The sequence below is a fragment of the Leuresthes tenuis genome, unplaced genomic scaffold (assembly GCF_036924035.1).
Source record: "Leuresthes tenuis unplaced genomic scaffold, fLeuTen1.0.hap1 SCAF_1, whole genome shotgun sequence".
Lineage (NCBI taxonomy): Eukaryota > Metazoa > Chordata > Actinopteri > Atheriniformes > Atherinopsidae > Leuresthes > Leuresthes tenuis.
The window spans coordinates 8253102-8277561 of NW_027325355.1; the positions used below are offsets into that span (position 1 = coordinate 8253102).

The following is a 24460-nucleotide window of genomic DNA, read 5'->3' on the forward strand; positions in this document are numbered from 1 at the left end:
GCCCAGGACAACCTCCAAAGAAATTAAAGGTGAACTCCAAGGCCAAGGTACATCAGTGTCAGATCGCACCATTCGACGTTGTTTGAACCAAAGTGGACTTCATGGGAGACGACCAAGGAGGACACCACTGCTGAAAAAAATCATGTTGACAAGCCACAAAGCTTCTGGGAGAATGTCCTTTGGACAGATGAGACCAAACTGGAGCTTTTTGGTAAGGCACATACACTCCATGTTCATAGACTCAAAAACCAGGCATACGAAGAAAAGAACACTGTCCCTACGGTGAAACATGGAGGAGGCTCAGCAATGTTTTGGGGCTGCTTTGCTGCATCTGGCACAGGGTGTCTTGAATGTGTGCAAGGTAAAATGAAATCTGACGACTATCAAGGCATTCTGGAGAGAAATGTGCTGCCTAGTGTCAGAAAGCTTGGTCTCAGCCGCAGGTCATGGGTCTTCCAACAGGACAACGATCCAAAACACACAGCCAAAAACACCCAAGAATGGCTGAGAGAAAAGCGTTGGACTATTCTAAAGTGGCCTTCCATGAGCCCAGATCTGAATCCCATTGAACATCTGTGGAAGGAGCTGAAACATGCCATTTGGAGAAGACACCCATCAAACCCGAGACAACTGGAGCAGTTTGCTCATGAGGAGTGGGCCAAAATACCTGTTGATAGCTGCAGAACGCTCTTTGACAAATACAGAAATCGTTTAATTGCAGTGATTGCCTCAAAAGGTTGTGCAACAAAATATTAAGTTATGGGTACCATCATTTTTGTCCAGCCCTATTTCATTATTTTTTTTAAAATAATTATGTTAATCAACAATTCAAAAGTAATGGCTGATTTTGATTATTTAATTTAATTTTCAATAAATTTTCATTTATTGTTACTTTTGTAGGTTTCAAGTGCTTTCAGTGAGAATTGTGGGTTTTTCCTTCTTTAACTGAGGGGTACCAACAATTTTGTCCACGTGTGTATATAATAACAATAATGATAATAACATATAACAATATATCATCAAATCCAGATGATTTTCAAGGAACTTTTCCTTTTACATGTTTAGATACAATGTAATCATTATTCAGCCATGATGCTTTTACTCTAACACAGCTGAATTGAGTTATACCCGGTGGTGGTAGCCAGACTTGTACAGGTACACATTACGACCCTTTCCAACACACTCATCGCCACAAGGACACTTCAGGGAACATCTCCAGACTCCTACAGGGCGCCACGCAAAGACACGGCTGTGGAAAAACAGGTGTGGTACAGGCAGAGCACCTCCGATGAAGCCTGGAGGTTCTGGAGCCATGAGATGTCAGCTGCTGGAATGCCATTTGGGTTTTCCCAAAGACGTACCCAGCCCTCTAACTCCACCTATAACATGCACAACACGTACAAAGCAAAGTTGTTTTTATTATTTGCAACATGCAATGATACACATGGAGCACAGTTTAAAGAAGCGTCTCACACTTATGTTTGCATTCACTGTAAATGTTACTTACAGGTGAGTCACTTAGAGGTGGTTTCAGTGGATAATCCTGGCCTTGGGATGCGGACGGGGCTTCAGTTGGCTGTGCAGCAGATTCCGGCTGATTGGGCGGGATCCTGGATATGCGCTTCTTGTGTGGCAGCTTGGGTGGTGCGGTGGACTCAGGCAGCTTGGGTGGTGCGGTGGACTCAGGCAGCTTGGGTGGTGCGGTGGACTCTGGCTGCTTGAATGGTGCGGTGGACTCAGGCAGCTTGAATGGTGCGGTGGACTCAGGCAGCTTGGGTGGTGCGGTGGACTCAGGCAGCTTGGGTGGTGCGGTGGACTCTGGCAGCTTGGGTGGTGCGGTGGACTCAGGCTGCTTGGGTGGTGCGGTGGACTCAGGCAGCTTGGGTGGTGCGGTGGACTCTGGCAGCTTGGGTGGTGCGGTGGACTCTGGCAGCTTGGGTGGTGCGGTGGACTCAGGCAGCTTGGGTGGTGCGGTGGACTCTGGCAGCTTGGGTGGTGCGGTGGACTCTGGCAGCTTGGGTGGTGCGGTGGACTCAGGCAGCTTGGGTGGTGCGGTGGACTCTGGCAGCTTGGGTGGTGCGGTGGACTCAGGCTGCTTGGGTGGTGCGGTGGACTCAGGCTGCTTGAATGGTGCGGTGGACTCTGGCAGCTTGGGTGGTGCGGTGGACTCAGGCAGCTTGGGTGGTGCGGTGGACTCAGGCTGCTTGAATGGTGCGGTGGACTCTGGCAGCTTGGGTGGTGCGGTGGACTCAGGCTGCTTGAATGGTGCGGTGGACTCAGGCTGCTTGGGTGGTGCGGTGGACTCAGGCAGCTTGAATGGTGCGGTGGACTCAGGCAGCTTGGGTGGTGCGGTGGACTCAGGCTGCTTGAATGGTGCGGTGGACTCTGGCAGCTTGGGTGGTGCGGTGGACTCTGGCAGCTTGGGTGGTGCGGTGGACTCTGGCAGCTTGGGTGGTGCGGTGGACTCTGGCAGCTTGGGTGGTGCGGTGGACTCTGGCAGCTTGGGTGGTGCGGATGACTCAGGCTGCTTGGGTGGTGCGGTGGACTCTGGCAGCTTGGGTGGTGCGATGGACTCAGGCAGCTTGGGCAGTGAAGAGGGGTGAAAAAGCCTTTGGGAAACACTGGAGTCTGGCAGCTTTACCTTGTCTCTGGACCCAGAATCTTGAGTCTTAGACTCCTGGGACTGGGTAGAGTCTAAAAATGTATCAAATTTTTTATCTTATATTATGACTTATTTACATAAAACTACTTCATATAAATTGACTGATGTGTCTTACTTACATTTCACAGACTCGTATGCAGCTACCATCTCAGCTTCATCACCGGGCCATAATGAAGGACTAGACTTAGAGGTGCTTTCCTGCAGTTGCTGGACAATAAGTCAGTGTAACAATCAGAATGTATGATATACCATGTTTCACTTACCAAACACAAACAAGCTTACTTACAACCCTGAGTATTTTTTTATTTTCTGTGTAATTCTAACCTTTCTCTTTCTGAACACTTACTTTCTCCTTCTCATAAATATACTTTCTGAAGCTCTTCATCGTCACACTTGTGATGTGGGTCACCGGTGTGTTCAACCACCTCCTCACTGAGCTGTAGGCCTTCTGTGCTCTGTCTCTCTCGCTGTCAGTGAACTGCTCTGGCTTTTTCTTTAATCTTCCATGCTGACTGTAGAGCTCCCACATCTCCTGAAAGCTGCTGTCCTCGAAGCCTTTCTGACCATAGATGCACCTGTCGATGTTTGCCTCAAGGACAATGGAGACTTGTGGGAAGCTCTCTGCATACTCAGCGAGGAAGTCTTTCACCCACTGGTTCACTGCCTCTCCTCTCTTTTGTGTGCTTGACTTCTCTACCCTGTGCTTGTCAATTATGCTGGAATGATATATATTACCTTAATTCAAACAAGCATCATTTATATCATCAGACTGTGACAAACAGATTAGTAATTGAACCAAGAATGAAACAGATGTGTAAACATGCCACCAAATTTGTCTTAAATCTAAAATGCTTACTACTTCATGTAGCCCACATCGTTTGCCACAAGCCAGTGGAATGGTGCATTTTTGTATTGACCAAACGGCACTGGCAGCTTTCCCAGGCACTGCTGACGGGATGGAGCAGTGATAGCCTCCGCTTGAAGGAGCTTTTCTGCGTGGGCCAGGGCAGTGGCTTGGTTCAGCAGCTCCGGGGGAGGCGAAGGGAAGACCAGCCTTTTATCCCGATAAAGACGGGCCTCTTTGCTCGCCATCAGAATGGCCTGTTGCCGATTTTCAGGAGCATCTGGGTTGGCAATGCAGATTGTGGGGTTTGCCATCTAGATAGTTAAACAATGTTATTCTCCAAAGGGAAATTTATTGGGGCAGCAATTCATATTAGCAGTAAAGTGGCATTACATCTTGGTATTAAATGTCTGTATGCCTATCGAGATAAGAACTTTATTAATCTATTAATTTATCAGCGCTATTGAGAGGTTGTATTGCACCAGATAATGAATGTAATTGTACAAGGTAGTAATAATAATGATAACACTGAATAGTGAAAATAATGAAAAGTGAAATAATATTGCACATACAGTTAAAATATTGCACATCGTACATTGCACATGATATTGAATGTCTATATATCTGTTATACACACACATGTATAGCTGATATGTGGGCTATATATAGATATATGTATATTCCTGTATAAATATATGGAGAGGGAGATGTGTATGCACACACGTGCGTACAAAAACATACATGCATACAAGCATACATACAATACATATATGTGTTTTGGTTGACCCATTTAACGCGATACAACGACTATAAACGGACTTTTCGGTAATATGAGTGTAAGAAAGAAAATGTTTATGTTTAAAAAGAGTCTTCAGTTAAAATTTACGACTACTTTTTACCGAGTGGGAGAAGCTTCTTATACTTACCTTTCAATGAAAAGATTATCACAGAAAAACACTACGGTTAACTCCGTCAAATTTGTAGCAAATTACCTTTCTGTTTTTAACTTCTTTAACAGATAAACTGTCAAAGTCATTGGCAAAAACAATGTCCAAATTTCGCTCGCACCGTCTCTTCGCTTTCTTTGACATGTGATTAGCTGCCTGGTGAGTCCGGCGAAGCTATTGGTAGTCTACGGTCAAAGGTCAGTGAGCCACCTGATTGGTCAGTGAACAGAGCGATTCAATTGGTTTTCTGTGGTAGCTTTGCACGACCGTGGAAATGTGGGAATCTCGACTGCATAATTTGTGGTAGTGGGGGACTGCGTTCGCACTGTCCCATGATCAACTTGTTCAAAGAAAAATATCAATCCTGAGAGTTTAATGTAGTAACAGTTACATGGAACAGTTTTTCACATCAGTTTACATCAAATCGATCTTGATTCTTAACTTTTTTCTCTCTCTCTCTCATATATATATATATATGTATATATATATTATGGCATGCCGTTCAGGAAATTAATCTTTGAATATATGGAATGAAACTTTGAATATATTGAATGAAACTCTGAATATATTGAATGAACCTTGAATATATTGAATGCAACTCTGAATATATTGAATGAAACTCTGAATATATTGAATAAACCTTGAATATATGGAATGAAACTTTGAATATATTGAATTCAATTCAATTCAATTCAATTTTATTTATATAGCGCCAGATTACAACAATTGTCATCTCAAGGCACTTAAGTAATATAGTCCAATTCAAGCCAATTGGAATTCAATTCATTGTAATCATAATCCAATTAATTCATATAGAGCTAATTCAAAAAATTAATATCCTAGCTAAGGAAACCAACAGATTGCACCGAAATGTGTCTTCAGTCCAATCTCCCGTCCTGAGCGTGCCTGTGGCAACTGTGGAAAGGAACGACTCCCTTTTAACAGGAAGAAACCTCTGGCAGAACCAGACTCAGGAAGGGTGGCCATCCGCCTCGACCAGCTGGGGTTTGAGAAGACAGAAAAGAGGGAAAAGAGGGGGGAAAAACACCATAACGCCATTCAAAGGATATCTGTTGGAACAGGGAAACATAGGTTAATAACCACAATAATGTCACATGTACATAAAATCAATTTTGAAATTAAACAGGGGAAAAAAGAGAGCAAAGTGAGGAAAGGTGTGACAGATGAGGTCCCCCAGCAGTCTAAGCCTATAGCAGCTTAACTATGGGATGTTTCAGAATTACCTGAGCCATCCCTAACTATAAGCTTTATCGAAAAGAAAAGTTTTAAGCCTAATCTTAAAAGTGGAAAGGGTGTCTGCTTCCCGGACATTTACTGGCAGCTTATTCCACAAGAGAGGGGCCTGATAACTGAAGGCTCTACCTCCCATTCTACTTTTAGAAACTCTGGGAACAACAAGTAAACCTGCAGTTTGGGAGCGAAGTGCTCTGTTAGGAAAATATCTTACAATTAAATCTTTAAGATATGATGGAGCTCGGTCATTAAGAACTTTATATGTGAGAAGAAGAATCTTAAATTCTATTCTGAATTTAACAGGGAGCCAATGAAGAGAAGCTAAAACTGGAGAAACATGATCTCTCCTGTTAGTTCTCATCAGAACTCTGGCTGCAGCATTTTGGATCAGCTGGAGGCTTTTCAGAGAATATGTGGGACAGCCCAATAATAAGGAATTACAGTAGTCCAATCTTGAAGTAACAAATGCATGAACTAGTTTCTCTGCATCACCCTGAGACAGGATGTTCCTGATTTTAGCAATATTACGAAGGTGAAAGAAGGCAGTCCTAGAAACCAGTTTTATATGTGCGTCAAATGATAAATTCTGGTCAAAAATAACTCCAAGGTTCCTCACTGTAGAACTAGAAGCCAAGGAAATACCATCTAGAGTAACTATATAACTAGACAATTTCTCCCTGAAGCGCTCAGGTCCAAAGAGAACAACTTCAGTTTTGTCTGAATTTAAAAGCAGACAGTTCTGAGTCATCCAGGTCTTTATGTCTTTAAGACAGGCTTGTAGTCTGACCAACCTGTTGGTTTCATCTGGTTTCATAGATAAGTACAGCTGAGTATCATCAGCATAACAATGGAAATTTATGCCATGCTGTCTGATAATGTTACCTAATGGAAGCATGTATAAAGTAAAAAGAAAGTTAATAAAGTTAATATTTAGGCTGTCATTTTCAACATCGACATGAATATTAAAGTCACCCACTACAATGACTTTATCTGTACTCAGCACTAACTGGGATAAAAACTCTGAGAATTCAGATAGAAACTCAGAATAAGGGCCAGGTGGACGATACATAACAACAAACACAAGAGGTTTTTGTGATTTCCACTTTGGGTGGGAAAAACTGAGAATCAGAGATTCAAAAGAGCTAAAACTAATCTTGGGTCTAGGACTGATTAGTAACCCTGATCTGAAGATAGCTGCCACTCCTCCTCCTCTGCCTGTGGTTCTAGGAACATGAACATTTAAATAGTCAGAGGGAGTTGATTCATTAATGCTAACATGATCCTCCTGCTGCAGCCAGGTTTCTGTAAGACAAAATATATCAATATGATGATCACAAATCAAATCATTCACTAACAGAGAGTTCAAAGGGAGAGATCTAATATTCAGCAAACCACATTTAATAGTTTGATGGTTTTGTTCAGTTAAAGTTTTTGTTTTAAATTTTTTTTGCACAAGAGGATTTGCTCCTTTTGTGTTTTTTGATTGAGGGGGGGGGCAGCATCAGGTGGGAAGCCGCAGAGAAGTGTGTAAGACTACAACTCTGCATCCTGGTCTCAACCCTGGGATGTCATGTTTTTGGATGACTAATAAATTCGTCCATATTTCTAGAAATTAGAAGAGCTCCTTCCAAAGTGGGATGGATGCCGTCTCTCCTCATCAGACCAGGTTTTCTCCAGAAAGATTACCAATTATCTATGTAGCCCGCGTTGTTTGCTGGACACCATCTAGACAACCAGCGATTGAATGAGGACATGCGGCTAAACATGTCATCACTGGTCAGATTTGGCAGGGGTCCAGAGAAAACTACGGAGTCCGACATTGTTTTGGCAAAATTACACACCGATGCAACATTAATTTTAGTGACCTCCGATTGGCGTAACCGGGTGTCATTACCACCGACGTGAATAACTATTTTACCGTATTTACGTTTATCCTTAGCCAGCAGTTTTAAATAGGATTCTATGTCGCCCGCTCTGGCCCCTGGAATGCATTTGACTATGGTCGCTGGTGTCTCTAATGCCACGTTTCTGACTATAGAGCTGCCAATTACCAGGGTTTTGTCCTCAGCGGGTGTGTCGCTGAGTGGAGAAAATCTATTTGAAACGTGGACAGGTTGATGGTGAACCACGGGCTTGACTTTAGGACTATGACTCCTCTTCCTGACAGTCACCCAGCCACTCTTAAGTCCCGGCTGCTCGGGATCTGCTCGGGGACGACTAACAGAGCTAGCTACGCTAGGTGGCTCCGCACTGACTAAAGGGGCCTGGCTCGCTATCGGGTGGTTTTCAACAGTGCAGAGCCGAGCTTCCAATTCAGATAACCTTGCCTCCAAAACTACAAAAAGACTACATTTGTTACATGTACCATTACCACTAAAGGAGGCAGAGGAGTAACTAAACATCTGACACACGGAGCAGGTGAAAGCAGGAGATAGAGGAAGAGAACTGGTAGCCATGCTAAGCTAGAGAACCAGACACACTGCTAAAAAGTGAAAAATAAAAACTAAAGATCTGTAAGAGTGAGCGTTAGAATATAACAAGTATGGGATAGAGTTAACTATGCAAGATGTGTAAATTATAGGGAGAAATAAGGTGATTATTAGTAGTTCAAGAAGAGCGAGAACTGTCACAGTGCACACACAAAGCAACAGGAAGTGATGCAATACGTCTTACCGCAAAGCAAAGCCGCAAACAATGAGGGCTGACTGTCATACACTGTCATATGTGTATGATGAAATAGTTTTTAACGTATTCTGTGTGTAAATTCTCCCAGAAAGGTAGCATCATATGATATGGCAGGTTGTGTGTGTTTTTCTGTCACTTTACTCAAAGAAAGTTAAGGCCTTAGCATGCATGAGGTGTTCTTATTGTACCCCAACTCCTTGGAACACAGTAAACACCTCACCTATGAATACATTAAGAAACAGTGAAAATACAGTTCTTGATCAGCAAACCTAATGCATCTGATATATGTTAGATTAAGCTTTACCTTAATAGGACATATCAAATCAAAATATTCTCACACGGGGGAAATCTTCCTCTTCCTAGGTGGCTCCATCCTCTTACCTATCCTTCTCTCCTCACTCTCCCTAATCTCAAAACTATCTCTCTCTCACTTAACTCCCGAAACTATCTCCAAACTATATTGACGCTATCAAAACTCTAGTATCCTGAACCCGAACTGACCGCAACTCTCCATAAAAAATAAACATCTTAAATGGAGATTGAGGGGTTTCTATGCTTGTCAATACTCGGGCATATAAATCTGACAAAATCTGAAGCGTTTACGGAAGCAGTCACGTGGTTGGGACGGGTAGTGAGGTTGCGACGTCAACATTTTCGGCTCCTCCCCTAAATGAAGTAAACCGTCTCCTCCATTACGCCAAACACGCTTCGAAGCCTCCGCACATTTCGGAACATCACTACAGGAAGCTGCATGCAGGTGAGTCCAGAAAAGAATACATGTAGCGGTCAAATATTTGCAGAAATGTCTTCAAAGTACTTTGTGTCATTGGTTTGATTCCTGCACCTGGACACGGGCAGTCAGAACATGTACTAAAGAGTAAAAAAGTTCAAATAACCTGGCTGCTCTTCACAGTTAGCATGTCCTGCTAATGCTAATGCTAATGCTCTGCTAACCGTTGTACTCAAAGCAGAAACCAGAAACACAACCTCAACTATAGATTTCAATAAGCCGGCCAGATGGACAAATAAAATGGAGCTTTATCCTTCTACCTGTGTGTTAAACATACTTCTGGACCCGTTTCTTCCGATTTTCTCACTTTGTTGGACAGTTTTTGACCATCTTGTCACATTTTCCACTAAAGCTGCAGTTTTCTAAACTTCTTTCTGTAGTTTTGCTGAAATCTTTTGTCATTTAAAAAACTTGATGATCAATGGATAATTTAGAATTGTTCTTTCCAGGCTTATCTGGGTATCATTTGGCTTTTTGATAAAAATATGGAGCAAAAACATGTGATATTATGTGTTTAATGTACACACTATGCCATATTTCATGATTAGATCTTAAAATGGGATTTAATTATGGTCACTATAAATACTTTAAGAGTTTGAAGAGGAGTCATAGCATTATAATATAGATTTGTCAGTGATCCAGGAAAGTATCACAGGAGCAGTAGAAATATACAGTTCAGTATCAGTGTCTGATTTCTCAGATTTACACTCAGAAGCCCATTAAAAGACAGTCTGACTGTCCTCTTCAGAAGTGTCTCATGTTTTTCAGTTTCAGTTTTCAGTTTCCTTTACATATCCAATATTTTCTTTTATCCACGTATCAAAAAGGACTGACCGCATGATAAAAAGGTTGTACATGTCTTTACTCATAAAGTCCACCTGCCAACATCTGGAGTTAAAATGGAGCTAAAATGATCTTTATTACGAGGATCTGTGCAACTTTTAGGAGCTGATAGTCTGATCTGACCACAACACAAGATCACTTTTTACTCTTTAACTGGACACATAAGTTTACCAGGTAAGATAATTTCAGAATCAAAATAAAGGAGACTGTAGGTTATTTGGGTTGAAAAATATTTCAGAGTTTTAAAGGTCTGTGAGTTTCCGTCATCTCAAACTTTAGGTTTCACTAAAGCAGCTTTCTGGAATGAATCACTGGACGAGCACTTCTGATGCCAGAAAAATACTCCTTTATATTTAAATGACAGCCTCAGAATGTTCCACTTCATGTTGTTCTTCAGAGTGTCTCAGATCAGTCAGACAGCTGCTGCTGACGTGCTGTTAGCCACACAGAACTAGATCATTCCCCCACTGAACCATCACATGGGATGATATTGGGACCCTTTCCTCAAACAACGTCATTGTCTTAATGTAGTAAAATGATTTAAGTTGATCATGTTACACTGACTCAGATGAGATTTATGGGATATTGCACACAGTGGGTGTCGTTCTACAGAGAATATTAGCAAAAATTTTTCTGAATTTAAAAAAAAAAAGCTACAAATATTTTGAACTGTGACCTTAGTAGGTCTTTTAAGAACCATTTTAAAGTTATCAAGGATTTAAATAAAAACCACAATAATAAGTTTAATGAAATGTGACTTAGATGGTTAAAAACTGTCCAGAAAGGTTTTCAAGAGAAGAAGAAAAGTGGGTGTGGTTTAACATGCTGCATGCCACAGCTGGATCTTATTGTATGTACTGACAGTTTCAGACAGAGTCCATCAGTCAGAGGACCAGGACCAGAATGGAGCGGCAGAACCAGGATCCAAACCCCTCCACCAAGAACAGAGCCGGTTCATCCTCTGGTTCCACCGGGCTTCAGGTCAGTGTGGAGGACATTAAAGACACGAGGACGAGTGTTGAGGCTCTGTGTATCGTCCGCTTGTTCTGCTTTTACTTCAAATGTCGAAAAGGTGTTAGCAAAGTGTTTCCTGGTTTCATCTCCTCTCACTGATACAAATGTGCTTAGACCAGGGGTGGGAAATTCATTTTTACAAGGGGCCACATGAGAAATTGTGTCAGATGGCCACACCAACAATAACTTGAACTTGATTCTGCTCAACTTTCTCCCACTGTAAAATGTGCAAAATTATATTATTTGAATAGCTAGTACCACTTCAAATGTGGAAATAGTGTTTCTTGGTTTCATCTCCTCTCTCTGATACAGATGCACTTAGACTGAAAATGTGCTGCAGGCTGAATGATCTTCTGGAAGAAACTCAGTGGCCAGATTGTTGTTGTGGGACACTTTCTGGCTCTCAGTCTTCAGATTTGAGAGGTTCAGGAGCTTATATTCATTGTTTGTGTTTAAAATCTCTGGATTACATGAATTAAACCTGGTGGTGGTAATACTTCTGGGTCTTTAATGGTTAGATGACAGGTTTGTAGCTCTCTCTACCTCAGGGTAAAGAGTTATTTTAGAGAGAAACGAAGGTTGAGTTAAAACTGTTTCCCTGACGGCTGTTGAGCTGAATGGCTGCAGACCTCTGGGTTGTAAGCTGGAACAAAGGGATAGTGTCAAGAATGTCATGTATTACCACCACTGTTACTTTTATTAATTTAAACCAGTGGTCATCAACCTTTTTCAGTCCAACCTCTACAAGTTGTTTAATTGAACAACTTGGGCAAGACTGTGCTTCCTTCTATCATTTAGAAATATTGTACCACGAGTTCCTTTTCAGAATTTCATCATGACAAAAAATAATTAGTGAAAGATCAAAAAGCAAGCATTTACTACTTAAAAACCTGAACGTGTGTAGAACACATCAGAGCACAGAGCTGAAAGCTGAGGACACTTACAAACACACTCTCAGCGTTCATGTTTGATTTGAGATATTGAGACCTGTGTGACTCGGTCTATACACGTCCAGTTAGAATATGTTGGTTAGCTTAGAGAAATCTTTTGTGTGAACTTCAAAAGGATCTAATCCTTCTTCCTTTCTGTCATTGCAGAAACATATAGCCCAAGAGGAATCCAGATGTCATCCCTGTAAACATTGTGGGAAAGCTTTCAAAAGATCATCACATCTGAGGTATCATCAGAGGCTTCACACTGGAAAGAAACCATACAGCTGTGGTCAGTGTGGGGCAGCTTTCACTACATCTTCCCATCTCAAGAGACACCAACGTATTCACACAGGAGAGAAACCATACAGCTGTAGTCAGTGTGGGACAGCTTTCACTTCATTGTTTAGTCTAAAGACACACCAACGTATTCACACAGGAGAGAAACCATACAGCTGTAGTCAGTGTGGGGCAGCTTTCACTACATCTTCCCATCTCAAGAGACACCAACGTATTCACACAGGAGAGAAACCATACAGCTGTGGTCAGTGTGGGACTACTTTCACTGCATTGTTTAGTCTTAAGACACACCAACATATTCACACAGGAGATAAACCATACAGCTGTGGCCAGTGTGGGGCAGCATTCACAACATCTTCCTATCTTAAGACACACGAACGTATTCACACAGGAGAGAAACCTTACAGCTGTAGTCAGTGTGGGGCAGCTTTCTCTGAATTAAGTAATCTAAAGAAACACCAACGTATTCACACAGGAGAGAAACCATACAGCTGTAGTCAGTGTGGAGCAGCTTTCACTACATCTTCCAGTCTTAAAAAACACCAACGTATTCACACAGGAGAGAAACCATACAACTGTGGTCAGTGTGGAGCAGCTTTTGCTAGATTATCTAGTTTAAAGACACACCAACGTATTCACACTGCGGATAAATTATTGGTTTAAATCAACAATATATTTCACGGCAGATAAGAAAACATTCACCTGGGAGCAGCAACAGGAACTACCAATCAGAAGAATTTTAACTGTGGACAGATCTCCCACCGTTCAAGATAAATATGGCATCAGTTGTGAGTTGATAGACAGAACAATATCAGTGCCATGAGATGACATTGTTTTAATTCGGCGCTATATAAATAAAACTGAATTGAATTGAATATGCAATCTGTTTGAAAGTAGATACACGTTTTATTCTATTATACTGAACATATATGTTTTGTTTAAAGTTCAAATTCAAAAAGTAGCTGTGCACCAGCTTTGGGTGTGTTTGTAAACATACAACATCTTTAGAAGCAATACATAATTTCAGTTTGATGTAAACTATCTAGACACTTTACACTTGTTTGTATTTCATTGTTCTGCATTTTATTAAAGGTTAGATGTCAACATTTCTCATGGGTTTCATGTTCTTGCTACAGAGATATTTAAAAAAAATTGTGTTTGGTTCTAATCTTTGTGCTAATCTTTCCCAACGACTTAGAAATTTTTAACGCAGTCTGAAAAAGGTTTGGAGTTGTTCCCTGTACTTTCCATACAGCTGTTTGATTGTCATGACTAAAGCTGAAAGTTAAGGCTGTTCCAACACTAAAAGGGCACGAGGCTCAACTTCAAGCTGTGAAACTATGTCAAATGTCTGTTGTGTTGGTGTCAAGAAAATTCTCTCAAAATGAGGCTCAGAGTCGCTGGAGACAATTAATATCAAACATTTATTCTCACAGCAAGGAGTCTGCATGACATATCAAGAAGCTGACACAGATTTGTCTGAGTTAAAAAAAAAACAGTGATACTATCGCTATTTAGTTTCCACTTTGTTTATTCTTTACATTTCGGTATATAACTCAGTATATAACAGTGCTGAGCCTGAGTGAGATGGAGATTTCAATTTCCCAGAAGCAACCTCCCAAAGGGATTAATAAAGTCATCCATCCTATGAGATCACTGGCCACACAAGGTTATGCGACATTCAGTCAAACAAGGATTAGACTGAAGTTAAAATAAGATAGATCGGAGGACTCTCAGCACACAGTGTCTCTTGACCCTGCAGCATCTCACACATGGTACTTGCTTTTTGTCGTAGTATAACTTAATTTCCTTCCTGTTTATAATTGAAAAGAGGGTGTAAATTCACAGTAGAGTCATATATACACATGCATTTTTTTGTATATCTTCTACATCATTGTCATTGTTAAACAGTTTGTTATGTTGACCTCTGTTTGTTCTTGGCTCTCAGTCTCCATGTTGCTGATCCTGGATCTGCTGAGATGTCCCAGGTCACTGTTGGCTTTGATCCTCATACATTTAGCTTTGTCCTGAGAAAGAAGAAGTTCCAAAAAGAGAAACAGGGACTGCTTTTGAATTTGACACAGCCTACATCATGTCAACGTTAATTTGGGTCTGCAGTTTTTCATTTAGTTTCAGACTTGTTATTGGATTCAAATGTTGATCGAGTTTCTGTGACAGATAGGCTCCAGTCCCCCTGAAACCATGTAAAGCAAATGGAAGGATGGATAGTTTGTGGCACCTTTATTCATTCATTCCACTTCAGTATTGAAATCTTTTTGTTCCATTCATTGTAAAGTTATCCTGAAGATAACGGGCAGGATTTGAACCAGCTGTTGCACCACTGGCAAGTTATGGTCTCTGTGAAACTCACCAAGCCACCTTCCCACTTGAAGATGTCTTCGGAGTGCTTTTCAATTTGTATTTTTAGTGTTGGAGCTGAAACTTCACTGACTCATAAGTTTTGATCCCAGAACATATGACGTTTAAAACGTTCACCAAACAGTCTGAGCTATTCCACTGAACCCTTTGCTCTGACTGTTGCACAGGCAGCAGTTTCATAATGAATCATTCGGGGTGTTTGAAGGAATGTTTCCATGACATCGAACTCAGAGCCGTCTCCATTAACCTCAACAGTAAATATCATCTTCCCCCGTCCACACTACCTCTGTGAAGAATGTTTGCTGCAATTCTTCATTCACCATCCTGTCTCCTGTGTTACTAAGAACAGCAAATGAATAAGTAAAGTAAGTAAATGAGATCTTGTATGTGTCCAATGAGTGTGATTCTGACCGCATCAAAACCAGTCAAACGTCTGCTTAGTTCAGGTTAAATTGAAGGTTTAGCCAGTGGTGTTATTTATTTAGTCATTTACAAATCCTCTGAAAAGTAGATCATACACCAAATGAAGTTTGATTTATTCAAGCCTGCTCTTTAAAGTACAGAGCGATGTCACCTCCCAAACCCAACCCTGTCCCTGGTTCTGAAGGAGAGGAGGATGTTAGCGGAGGGCCCTGCTTAGAGTCCTGCTTCAGTAAACTACAGCAACCAAGTAAACCTGCGACACTTCTGCTGGGATCAAATTGATCTATGAGTGCTTAAAGGTTCAATAAAGAAAAACATGCAGCTGAAGCAAAATAAAACTTGAACCGAGAACTTACAAGAGAGGTTTTTAATGTTTTTATGCACATCAATCTTTACTTCATCGGCTCCCTCCATGGGATTAAAATCTGGAATATTTTTCTCATAAAAGGACAAAATGTCAAGGGTCAGAAATCACATTTATTTTTGTTTTACTCTGTAGGATCCATAAATAATTTATTACCAGCTCTGTTAGCATGAAGAGAATCCCCTTTTCTCCCAAAAAGATCCCAGGTGTTGCTCTTCAGGTGTTTCTGTAAGTTTATCACACCAGGTGGTGAAATGATATGAGTCACTTTACAGTTGTTGTAGATTTCAGCTGAGATTCAAACTAAAAGACACATTTTGTGTCTGAAACTGTGAGAGACTGTTCAAGTCGGACTGAAAGCAGATTCAGAGGGTTGTGATTTGTTTGTTTTTCCACCCAAATTTTGTGATAACTGTCAGACATGCAGCAGTGCTATGATATCCACTTTAGAAGCTACAGTTATTGGACACAGTGAAAGCTGACCATCTTTGTGGCTCAGAGGAAAACTGAGCAAAAAAAGTTGTCAGTCTAAAGCTAAAATACAAAAGAATACTGCTCCTTTTGTGGAACAAAAGCTGTAAGTACCACTGCTGCGACTGAACTTGTGACATTATCACAGTTTACGCAGCTTCCTCAAACATGTATGTCTTGAGGTCTTTCCAAAATATATTTTTGACACTGATTTTCTGATGAAGTGCTTTGTTTTATTGCCACTTAAATTAAGCAAACAATGCCCACCAACGTTGATTTATCTTTATAATGTCTTGTGTTCTGTTTTAGGTGTTCATTCATTACAGATTGTCCAAATAGTGAAATATAAGTGAAAAGAGGCCCTAATATAAAGCAGAACTATTAATGATAAATTCCTTTAACCTGTTTTAGTTTCAATGAATGTGATCAACACTCTGCAATTGGTGTATTTAAGGTGATTTCTATAGTTTATTTTGATTGTTTTTTTTTGTGATATCTATCAAAGAATGATATTTGGCGATTGGTTAATGTGTTAAAAATGCACATGGTGTCATGACGTTATCTTGATTAAAATCAGTTTTATTTAAAACTGGACTTGTTTTGTGGTATTTTACTTAGGATCACAAACTCTTCACCTCCTTTTTTCAAGTGAAATTCGTCTGCCAAAAGAAGAGGTAAATACTTTCTTTATAATGCCTGGATTTATCTATTTTTTGTTTTCTATTCATTTTTCAATTTTGTTGTCATGAATACTTGTAGCCACGATTGTTTAGTTCATACCTGATATTTGTAATGCAGACACAAACATTTTCATCTATATCCTCTTGAAATCAGTCAATCAAATGATCCAGAACTGACCTGCTGGACCCTTAACCAGACACATATTTTGTTCTTGTATTATTTTAATTTAGTATGGGTTTTAAGTGTCTGAGGGAAAAGAGAATATATTGCTTTTATCGATGTTGCACACAACATCCTACTTTCTTTAGATTTATATGATTAGAATAAGGGGATATTATTTATTGTATTTTCAGTTAACTTGTTGACTTTTCTAAAAATACAATTTATTTCTTGTCATAGACAAAATACTGTTATGTGTCGCAGAACCTGATGCCTAAGATTTGTTTAAGATAAAACCCTAATTAACCCTTCAGTCAGCAGGTGGACATAATAAGCTAATTAAGTTACCATGTAATCTTTTTCTTCAAATTAAACTCTGAAATATCATAAGCTAGTTTTAATAAATACCAACGACTACAGGCAATGTGAACTTGTCAAAAGTTTAAAACTGTATGTTTTTCCTTTGACTAAATATTGGGTCAAAGGTTAAGAAAATTGAGCATGCGCGGTCAAACGCAGGTTTAATTGCTATAAGATTGCTGTGGTTTGACACGGGAGCAAATAATTAACAACTGGCATGGAAAACTCCTTTCGTGAGTTATTTTTTTACTACTTGAATCCATCTTCTCGGTATCTAGAAATACTATCAATCGTACAACTCGCATAACAATTGCCAAGATATATTTTTTGTGTTTAATGCAGCAGGACGATTGTATATTAGCAAGCTAGCATGCTAACGTGAAAATCTTTCTGACTTTATTGGCTAACTGCGCATGTCTTCATTTATGTAACGGTTGTTGTGAGTGGTGACGTTGGTGGCGTCTTACGTCTGTTATCTTTTATTTTTACTAAATTATTAAATATTGTACTACGCTGAATTTCACATCCAGCTCGGTTGTTGAGAGAAGGGGCAATTTCACTTTTTATAGACATAATATAAAAAATATATATTTGTATTTGTCTGAACTAGAATTGACTACCCTTCAGTTAATGATTTGTAAATACTTTAGCTACACTTACTATGACTTAATCACAACATTGTGTATTTAGTGTTTATTTTAGGACCCTGTTTTATGGCTCATTGTCTATTGGTTGAATCCTGCAGTTACCTCTGTTCTCCACCAGGGTCCGATAGAGCTCTATAAGTTGTTTTTCAACCTAACAAACAGCTCAGTGACTTTCACTTGATCATTTTCATGTCTAATCAGTTCACAGATTATAAGTAAAACATGGTTTTAAGCCCCAGCTTTCACTCGGCATCAAGTCTGTTTGAGCCTCCTATTAGCTGGCTGGTAACGTAGTTGTGGGTGAAAGAGGTTACCAGTGTTAACAAACAACAAAGTTTACTCTACAAACCATTTGGTTGATATTTGGAAGCTGAGTTTGTCAACTGTTAATTATAACTGTTCCCAATGGAAAAGTGCTGAAGCTTTTAGTAAAGTCTGTGATTAGCATTTAGAATATTAGTGATGTCATGATGTTGTATCCAGCTGTGTGCCAGCCCACCTTACATCTGTTTGCTTTTCTGTTACTTTTCCTGCTCACATATACCTGTGTTTCCCAAATATATTAGGCAACCTATTCACAATACCAACATGATTTTTTGAACATCTTCTTTTCCTGCTCTTTTACCGGCAGATGTTACAGCTGACTTTACTGCAGCTTCTCCAGTGAGTAACCAAGAGAACAAGGAGCAGCTGACAAGGACACAAATGTGAGTGAGACAAAAAAATCACAAGCAGGTTATTATGTAATGATGTGTAATGTAAAGATAAATATAACTGTACACATAGATGTAGCAGTCAAATCCCATAATTTTATGTTTCTGGAGTCAGACAGCAGTGCAGCCCATTAAAAATTAGATTCTGACTTTGTAACGTCCCTTTATGTCCCTGCAGTCTCTCTCCATGCTGAATATATAAACATACAGGCAGTAAACAGTTTAGAAGGTGCAGCACTTAGCTGTGATTTCTGTGCAGAGTTATAACTGTTATGGCTCAGATGTTTGTTACACGGTTGAATCCTGCAGGTATTTCTGTTCTCCACTAGAAATGGACTGAGCTGATTTATTTATTTATTTATTTGTAGCACAAGTTTCTTGTTTACTTTGAATTCCAGCCTGACAAACAGATAAATGACTTATTTATTGATTCTTTACATATATGAAGATAAACATTCACTTTAAAGGTTATTAGGAACACCTTGTAGTGGTTCTTAAGTGTGTCGTGTACTTTTCAGCAAATAAAACCAAAAATCCCATAAGTAACCCAGTGCAGTTCCCACTCCAGAACAATAGGTGGCAGTGTGAACATTATCACGCTCCATACTGAGTCAGTTTCATGGCGCCACAAACAAACAAAGAAAGAGGGAGCGCTAACTCTGTTAGCAGAAAAGAACCTGTGATCTGTGTGTTTTTATTCTTTTTTCTGGATATCAGGTGTGTATTAAACAGTTTCCGGATGCTGTTTAAGTGAGATTTGGTTCACTTGAACTCCATGTTGGACCGTTGGTGGCTGCAGGGGGACAGATGGATGAAATAAGGGATTTCCTTCAGTTAGCCCAGTGGTTCTCAAACTTTTTCGTTCATTCCCCACTTTGGACAAGCGGGACTTTTCAAGCCCCACCTGGCCCCATCGTCCCAACACAATGCCAGTGAAATACGCCAAGCTTAACATTTTCAAGTAACATCATGCTGTATCTAAATTCTAACTCAATAACATCAAGACAAGATTGACAAGACAGGTGAGCAAGTGAACACAGCAAAGCTACAAGCTTAAAATGTTTCAATTTATTAAAGTAACATCAAGTAACATCCTGTTGTATCTAAATTCTAACAACATCAAATAACCGCAAGTTCAAAAATAAAGAAAAAAAGTGCAGCTGTGTCATAAGTTGCAACAAGTTAAAAAATAGAGAAAATAAAAGTGCCACTTTGCAATCTGTTAAAAAAAAGAAGAGAAATACATTTGGTGAACAGGTGAACATATGATTGTTATCCCTGCATTAGCGGCTGCAGTGAGCCTGTTTTGCATTGCACATCTTTTCAAAGCGGGGTTGCAGGCTTGATACCGCCACTCTCAAGTCATGCTCAATGTTCAGCTGAGATCTGTATTTTGTCTTCAGTGAAGCAACAGCTGAAAAGCCCATCTCACAGAGATATGTTGCAAAGGGAAGCAGAATGCACGCAGCTCTCTGCCCGATGAGTGGATACTCCCTCTCCACTCCAAACCAGAATTCACTCAGTCTGAGCCTTAAACCTCAGTCTCAGGGTGGAGTCAGATGTCATCTCAATAAACTGGTCCTCCTCAGCAGAGCTAAAATCAGCAGGTGCTGCAGGCAGAATATAAATAAATGAGCTTACTTGTCATTGCATAATAAACACAAATCTGTTTGCCAACAATCCATTCCAGTTAGTTGGTAGCAAACATCATAAATAAAATGTCAAAATACCAACCTGCTGCATTGAATGGATCCATAACCCAGGCATACTGAGCACTGTTGTTTGGGAAGTATTTTTGAAACAATCCTCTCAGGGAAGAGATGTGCTGCTTAATACATGGGATCACTGTGGTGGCTCCAGAATCAGTGGTTTCAGCAACTTCACTCAGGTTCTCAAAGACATCTATGTTTGGCTGATCGAGGCGCCTGCCCCATACCTCGAGCTTTCGGGAGAATGCTGTGACCTTGTCTGCCAGGTGAGGTAGGTGCTTGTCTTTGCCTTGAAGCTGAAGATTTAATTCATTCAGCTTGCCAAACACATCGCTGAGGTAGGCCAGTTTAAGCAGAAATTGTTCATCACAGAACTTGCTTGCAGCCTCATACATGTGCTCCTCCTCCAAGAACATCCGAATCTCTGCCCTGAGCTCAAAGACACGCGACAGCACTTTACCCCGGGAGAGCCACCTTGCTTCACTGTGAAACAGCACAGATGTGTGATCAGCTCCCATTTCCTCACAAAGTGCGGAGAACAGTCGCGCTTTCAGGGGTCGGATTTTGATAAAATTCACCACGCTCACAACTTCTGTCAAAACCTCATTTAGTTCAGGGCTGAGCTGTCTTGACGCGAGCGCTTCCCTGTGAATAACACAGTGCGTCCAGTGCGCATCTGGCGCAACCCTCTTTATTAGCGCCTGCAGCCCGTTTCTTGACCCTGCCATTGTCTGTGCGCCATCAGAGCAAAAGCCCACACAGTTTTCCCATTTAAGATGGTGTTCTTTGAGGTAACTGTCCATGATCTTAAACAGCTGTGGCTCTATTTTTTTATGTATTTGCAAAAGAGCAACTCCTCGCACAGTGACTCGCAATTCACAAAGCGCACGTACGAGATGAACAGGCAGTCTTTATTGCTGTCAGTAGCTTCGTCCACTTGTAATGCAAAACGACTTTCTTTTAATTTTTCTATGAGTTGTTCCTCAAGATCACTTGAAATGTCCCCTATACGTCTCGCAATTGTGTCGTTTGACAGTGGGACAGCTTTTAATTTAGCTGCGCTTGTCTCGTCAAGCATAACTGACACCATGTCTAAAGCAGCGGGGAGAATGAGCTGCTCAGCAATTGTGTGTGGTTTTTTGCATTGTGCAATTCTGTATGCAACTCTATATGAAGCCATCGGTGCTTTACCGTTTACTGATGCAGCTTTTATCATGCGATTCTCCTGTTGACGGTATTCTGCCAGTTTTCTTTGAAAGAAATCAATGGGCTTATTGACGTGACTGGGGTGTGTGGTCTCTAGGTGTCTTCTTAATTTGTTGGGTCTCATGCTGTCTGCTGCTAGCGGTTTAAGACACAGAACACACATGGGTCTCTCCTCTGCCCCCACCGCCGTTGCCGTGAATCCAAGAGCAAGATACCCTTCATCATATTTCCTTTTTGGTTGGCTTTTTGGTTGATGAGGCCCGTCTGGTTTGTGTCTCTCTGCTGGCGCTGGTTCGACAACTTTTGTGGTCCGTGTCACAAATTTATCCATGTTGTTATTGCCTCCGCTCGTCTGCTACCCATCGGCGCGAAAGTTTCCCTCCCACAAACGGCTTCTGTCCAATCCTACGTTAGCAACCGTAACTATGCACAAGAGTCCAGTCAAGCTTTCGGCAAATGTTGAGTTCCTTTCGTTTGAACTTCGCCAACATTTAATCTGGTGAATGTATCTTTCAAAAAGCTTATTGTAAAAAAAATTATAAAGATAGGCATAAAAGGGAAATATTTCCTCCCGTTTGGCGCGCCCCACCTGTCACGTCTCTATTCCCCACCAGTAGGGCGCGCCCCACACTTTGAGAACCGCGGAGTTAGCCTGTTGTGCACATAAACAGCACTGCATTATGGGAAATAAGAAGTATGTTTTTAAAATGTTAAATGTTACATTATTTCACTCTTTTTTTTTTAACAAACCTGCTTCCTCTGTACATATATGTAGAATCCCAGCCTCTGTAACCTCTGGTGTAGTTAGCTTATAGACTGTTAGCACCGTCAGTGTGCTCAGTATGTGTGTGAGTGAGTCCCCCCTCAGTGAGCTAAACAACTCATACTTACTTGGCAGGGGAGATACCATGATCAAGAAGATGGTTCTCCCAAGGTGAGGCTCAGCCATTGCACTGAGGCTGTTCTGACCTTTGTGAATTCCCCAAATGTGGGAATGTCAACTGCTTAATTTCTGGTAGTGGGGGACTGCGTTCGCGCTCTCCCCTGATAAACTTGTTCAAAGAAAAATATAAATTCTGAGAGCTTAAGGTAGAAACAGTTACATGGAACAGTTTTTCACATCAGTTTACATCGGTTCAATCTTGATTCTTTACTTGTTTTATTTTGTTCACAACAGATATTAATTGTTGGGGAGACTGGAGCAGGGAAAAGCTCCAGTGGAAACAGCATCCTGGGAAGAGATGAATTCACTGCGGAGATCAGTCTGTCCTCGGGTAACACAGAAGCTCCACTCTGCTTTGGGATTTTAGCTTTTAACTGCAGAACTGTTCATATACAAGCTGAACCAGAGGAAAGTGGAGTTGAAAGATGAGACTATTGTGCGAATTAGTTCTTCACGTATGTTTTTAAAATGTGTTCAACTGTCGACTTTATGACTTTATGTTTATGCATTTAGCTTTTATCCAAAGCAACTTACAAATGAGGATATAACGATGCAGCTAACAGCAAAGCTAACAATAAGCTACATAGAAGGAACACCATTAGCCAGGCTCTGTCAGAGGTGACAGTGTAGAAATGGAGTGCAGGCATAGAGGGAAGCACAGGTTAAGTGGCAGATTAAATTTATACACCTGAACAGGGACTTGAACCCTGGATCCTCAAATTAGACGTCTGATGCTCTGCCGACTGAGCTGAAGCAGGGGAGCAGTAGTCTGTATTTGAGGCGGAAGAAGAGGGAAAAGGGGGAAGGAGAAAAATGAAGGAAAAGAAGACATTTTGAGAAAATGAGTGGAAAAAATGGAAGGAACTTGTAGTTATTTGTGTTTCTGCTGTCCATTTCAAGTAAAAGCACACAGTCTGGTGTATTCATTTGAGAAATCTAAGCTAACTTGACTCTCTGCTGTAGAATAGTGCAGGAGGCTCTCGATCCAAAGGTTGCCGGTTCGATTCCATCATTGGACATGAGACAAACTTTTACCAAGTGTTATCAAATGTAATTTTTAAATTTCTGAATTGAGTACTGCAACAATGTAGTCGTCTTCTATGAATGAGTTGAAAAAACTGAAGACACTCACTGAAATGTAACAAATTTATTACTAATTTCACACACACACAAACACTCAGAAACACGTGTGAAATTAAACCTGAAGCAATAAAAACAGGAATAAATTAAATTCAAAATAGAAAAAAAAGATATATAACATAAATAAAGTAAAAGCAATAAATGAACAAATATAGAAAATAATTAAATTTAGGAAACATTACAACAAGAGCAACAAGAGTACAATAATAACAATAAAATAGAATGAATAAATAAATGATAAATACCAAAATAAAATACATACAATAAATAAACAAAAAATGGAAAATATTTAAAGTTATTAATTTCTTTCTTTATTAAGTCATTTAGAACAAGAAATAATATAAAATAGAATAAAAAGATAACTAAAACAAAACAAATACAATAAATTAACAAAAGAAACTAATTAGAACAGTAAATTAAGACATTTTTTTCTTTTAAAACTATTTACATGCATATTGACATGTAAAGAATGATCTGAAACCATTTTTTTCTTCCTCCCTCTTTCTCCTCATCTCCTGCATCCATTCTTCCAGAGACATTCTGTTCTTTTTGGGACAGTATATATTCCCATAATACTGCCCATGACCATTTTCTTTTATGCGCGGCAGGTGGCACTGACGGCATTAGTTTTTTTCCACTGTGCGGGTGCACTTACGCTCTCCGGGTTGGCGGAGGTGAGGGCAGGGGACCAGACGGCACAATCTGTTTGTTTCCAGTTGGGATGACAAACACAACTGGCACAATGAAGGGGCTTAAAAGTACAGGAGCTGGAGGTGGTGGCTGACTGAACACCTGCCTCTGAGCTGCTGACTTCTGCTTATCCACTGCCTGTCCAGCTGTACTCTGGGGAGTCAGGCAGGTTGACCCCTTGCAGCAGAATGCTACTGTCCTGCCTCTTCAGCCTCTTATTGCGCCACTGAGTCAGTGTTGTTTGATTGCACTACTCTGCAGTTGTTTGATCAAGTGTTTCCCAGGATTTTAGGAGACTGTGGTGGGA

The 24460-nt window shown here is 40.5% G+C and overlaps 1 protein-coding gene and 1 non-coding gene across 2 annotated transcripts in view; both read left to right on the plus strand.

Moving 5' to 3' along the window:
• Positions 1 to 12972, plus strand: part of LOC140291931 (uncharacterized) — an 82119-nt gene extending 69147 nt beyond the window's left edge. The window contains exon 3 of the mRNA XM_072379451.1: positions 12192 to 12972. Coding sequence (XP_072235552.1) covers positions 12192 to 12931 — 740 coding nt within the window. The 3' untranslated portion in view covers positions 12932 to 12972. The remainder of the gene's footprint in view (positions 1 to 12191) is intronic.
• A 9291-nt stretch (positions 12973 to 22263) lies between these two features.
• LOC140297486 (U1 spliceosomal RNA) lies at positions 22264 to 22427 on the plus strand. Its single transcript, XR_011913216.1, has one exon. It is a non-coding gene; the product is annotated as a U1 spliceosomal RNA (small nuclear RNA).
• Positions 22428 to 24460: the final 2033 nt, after the last annotated feature.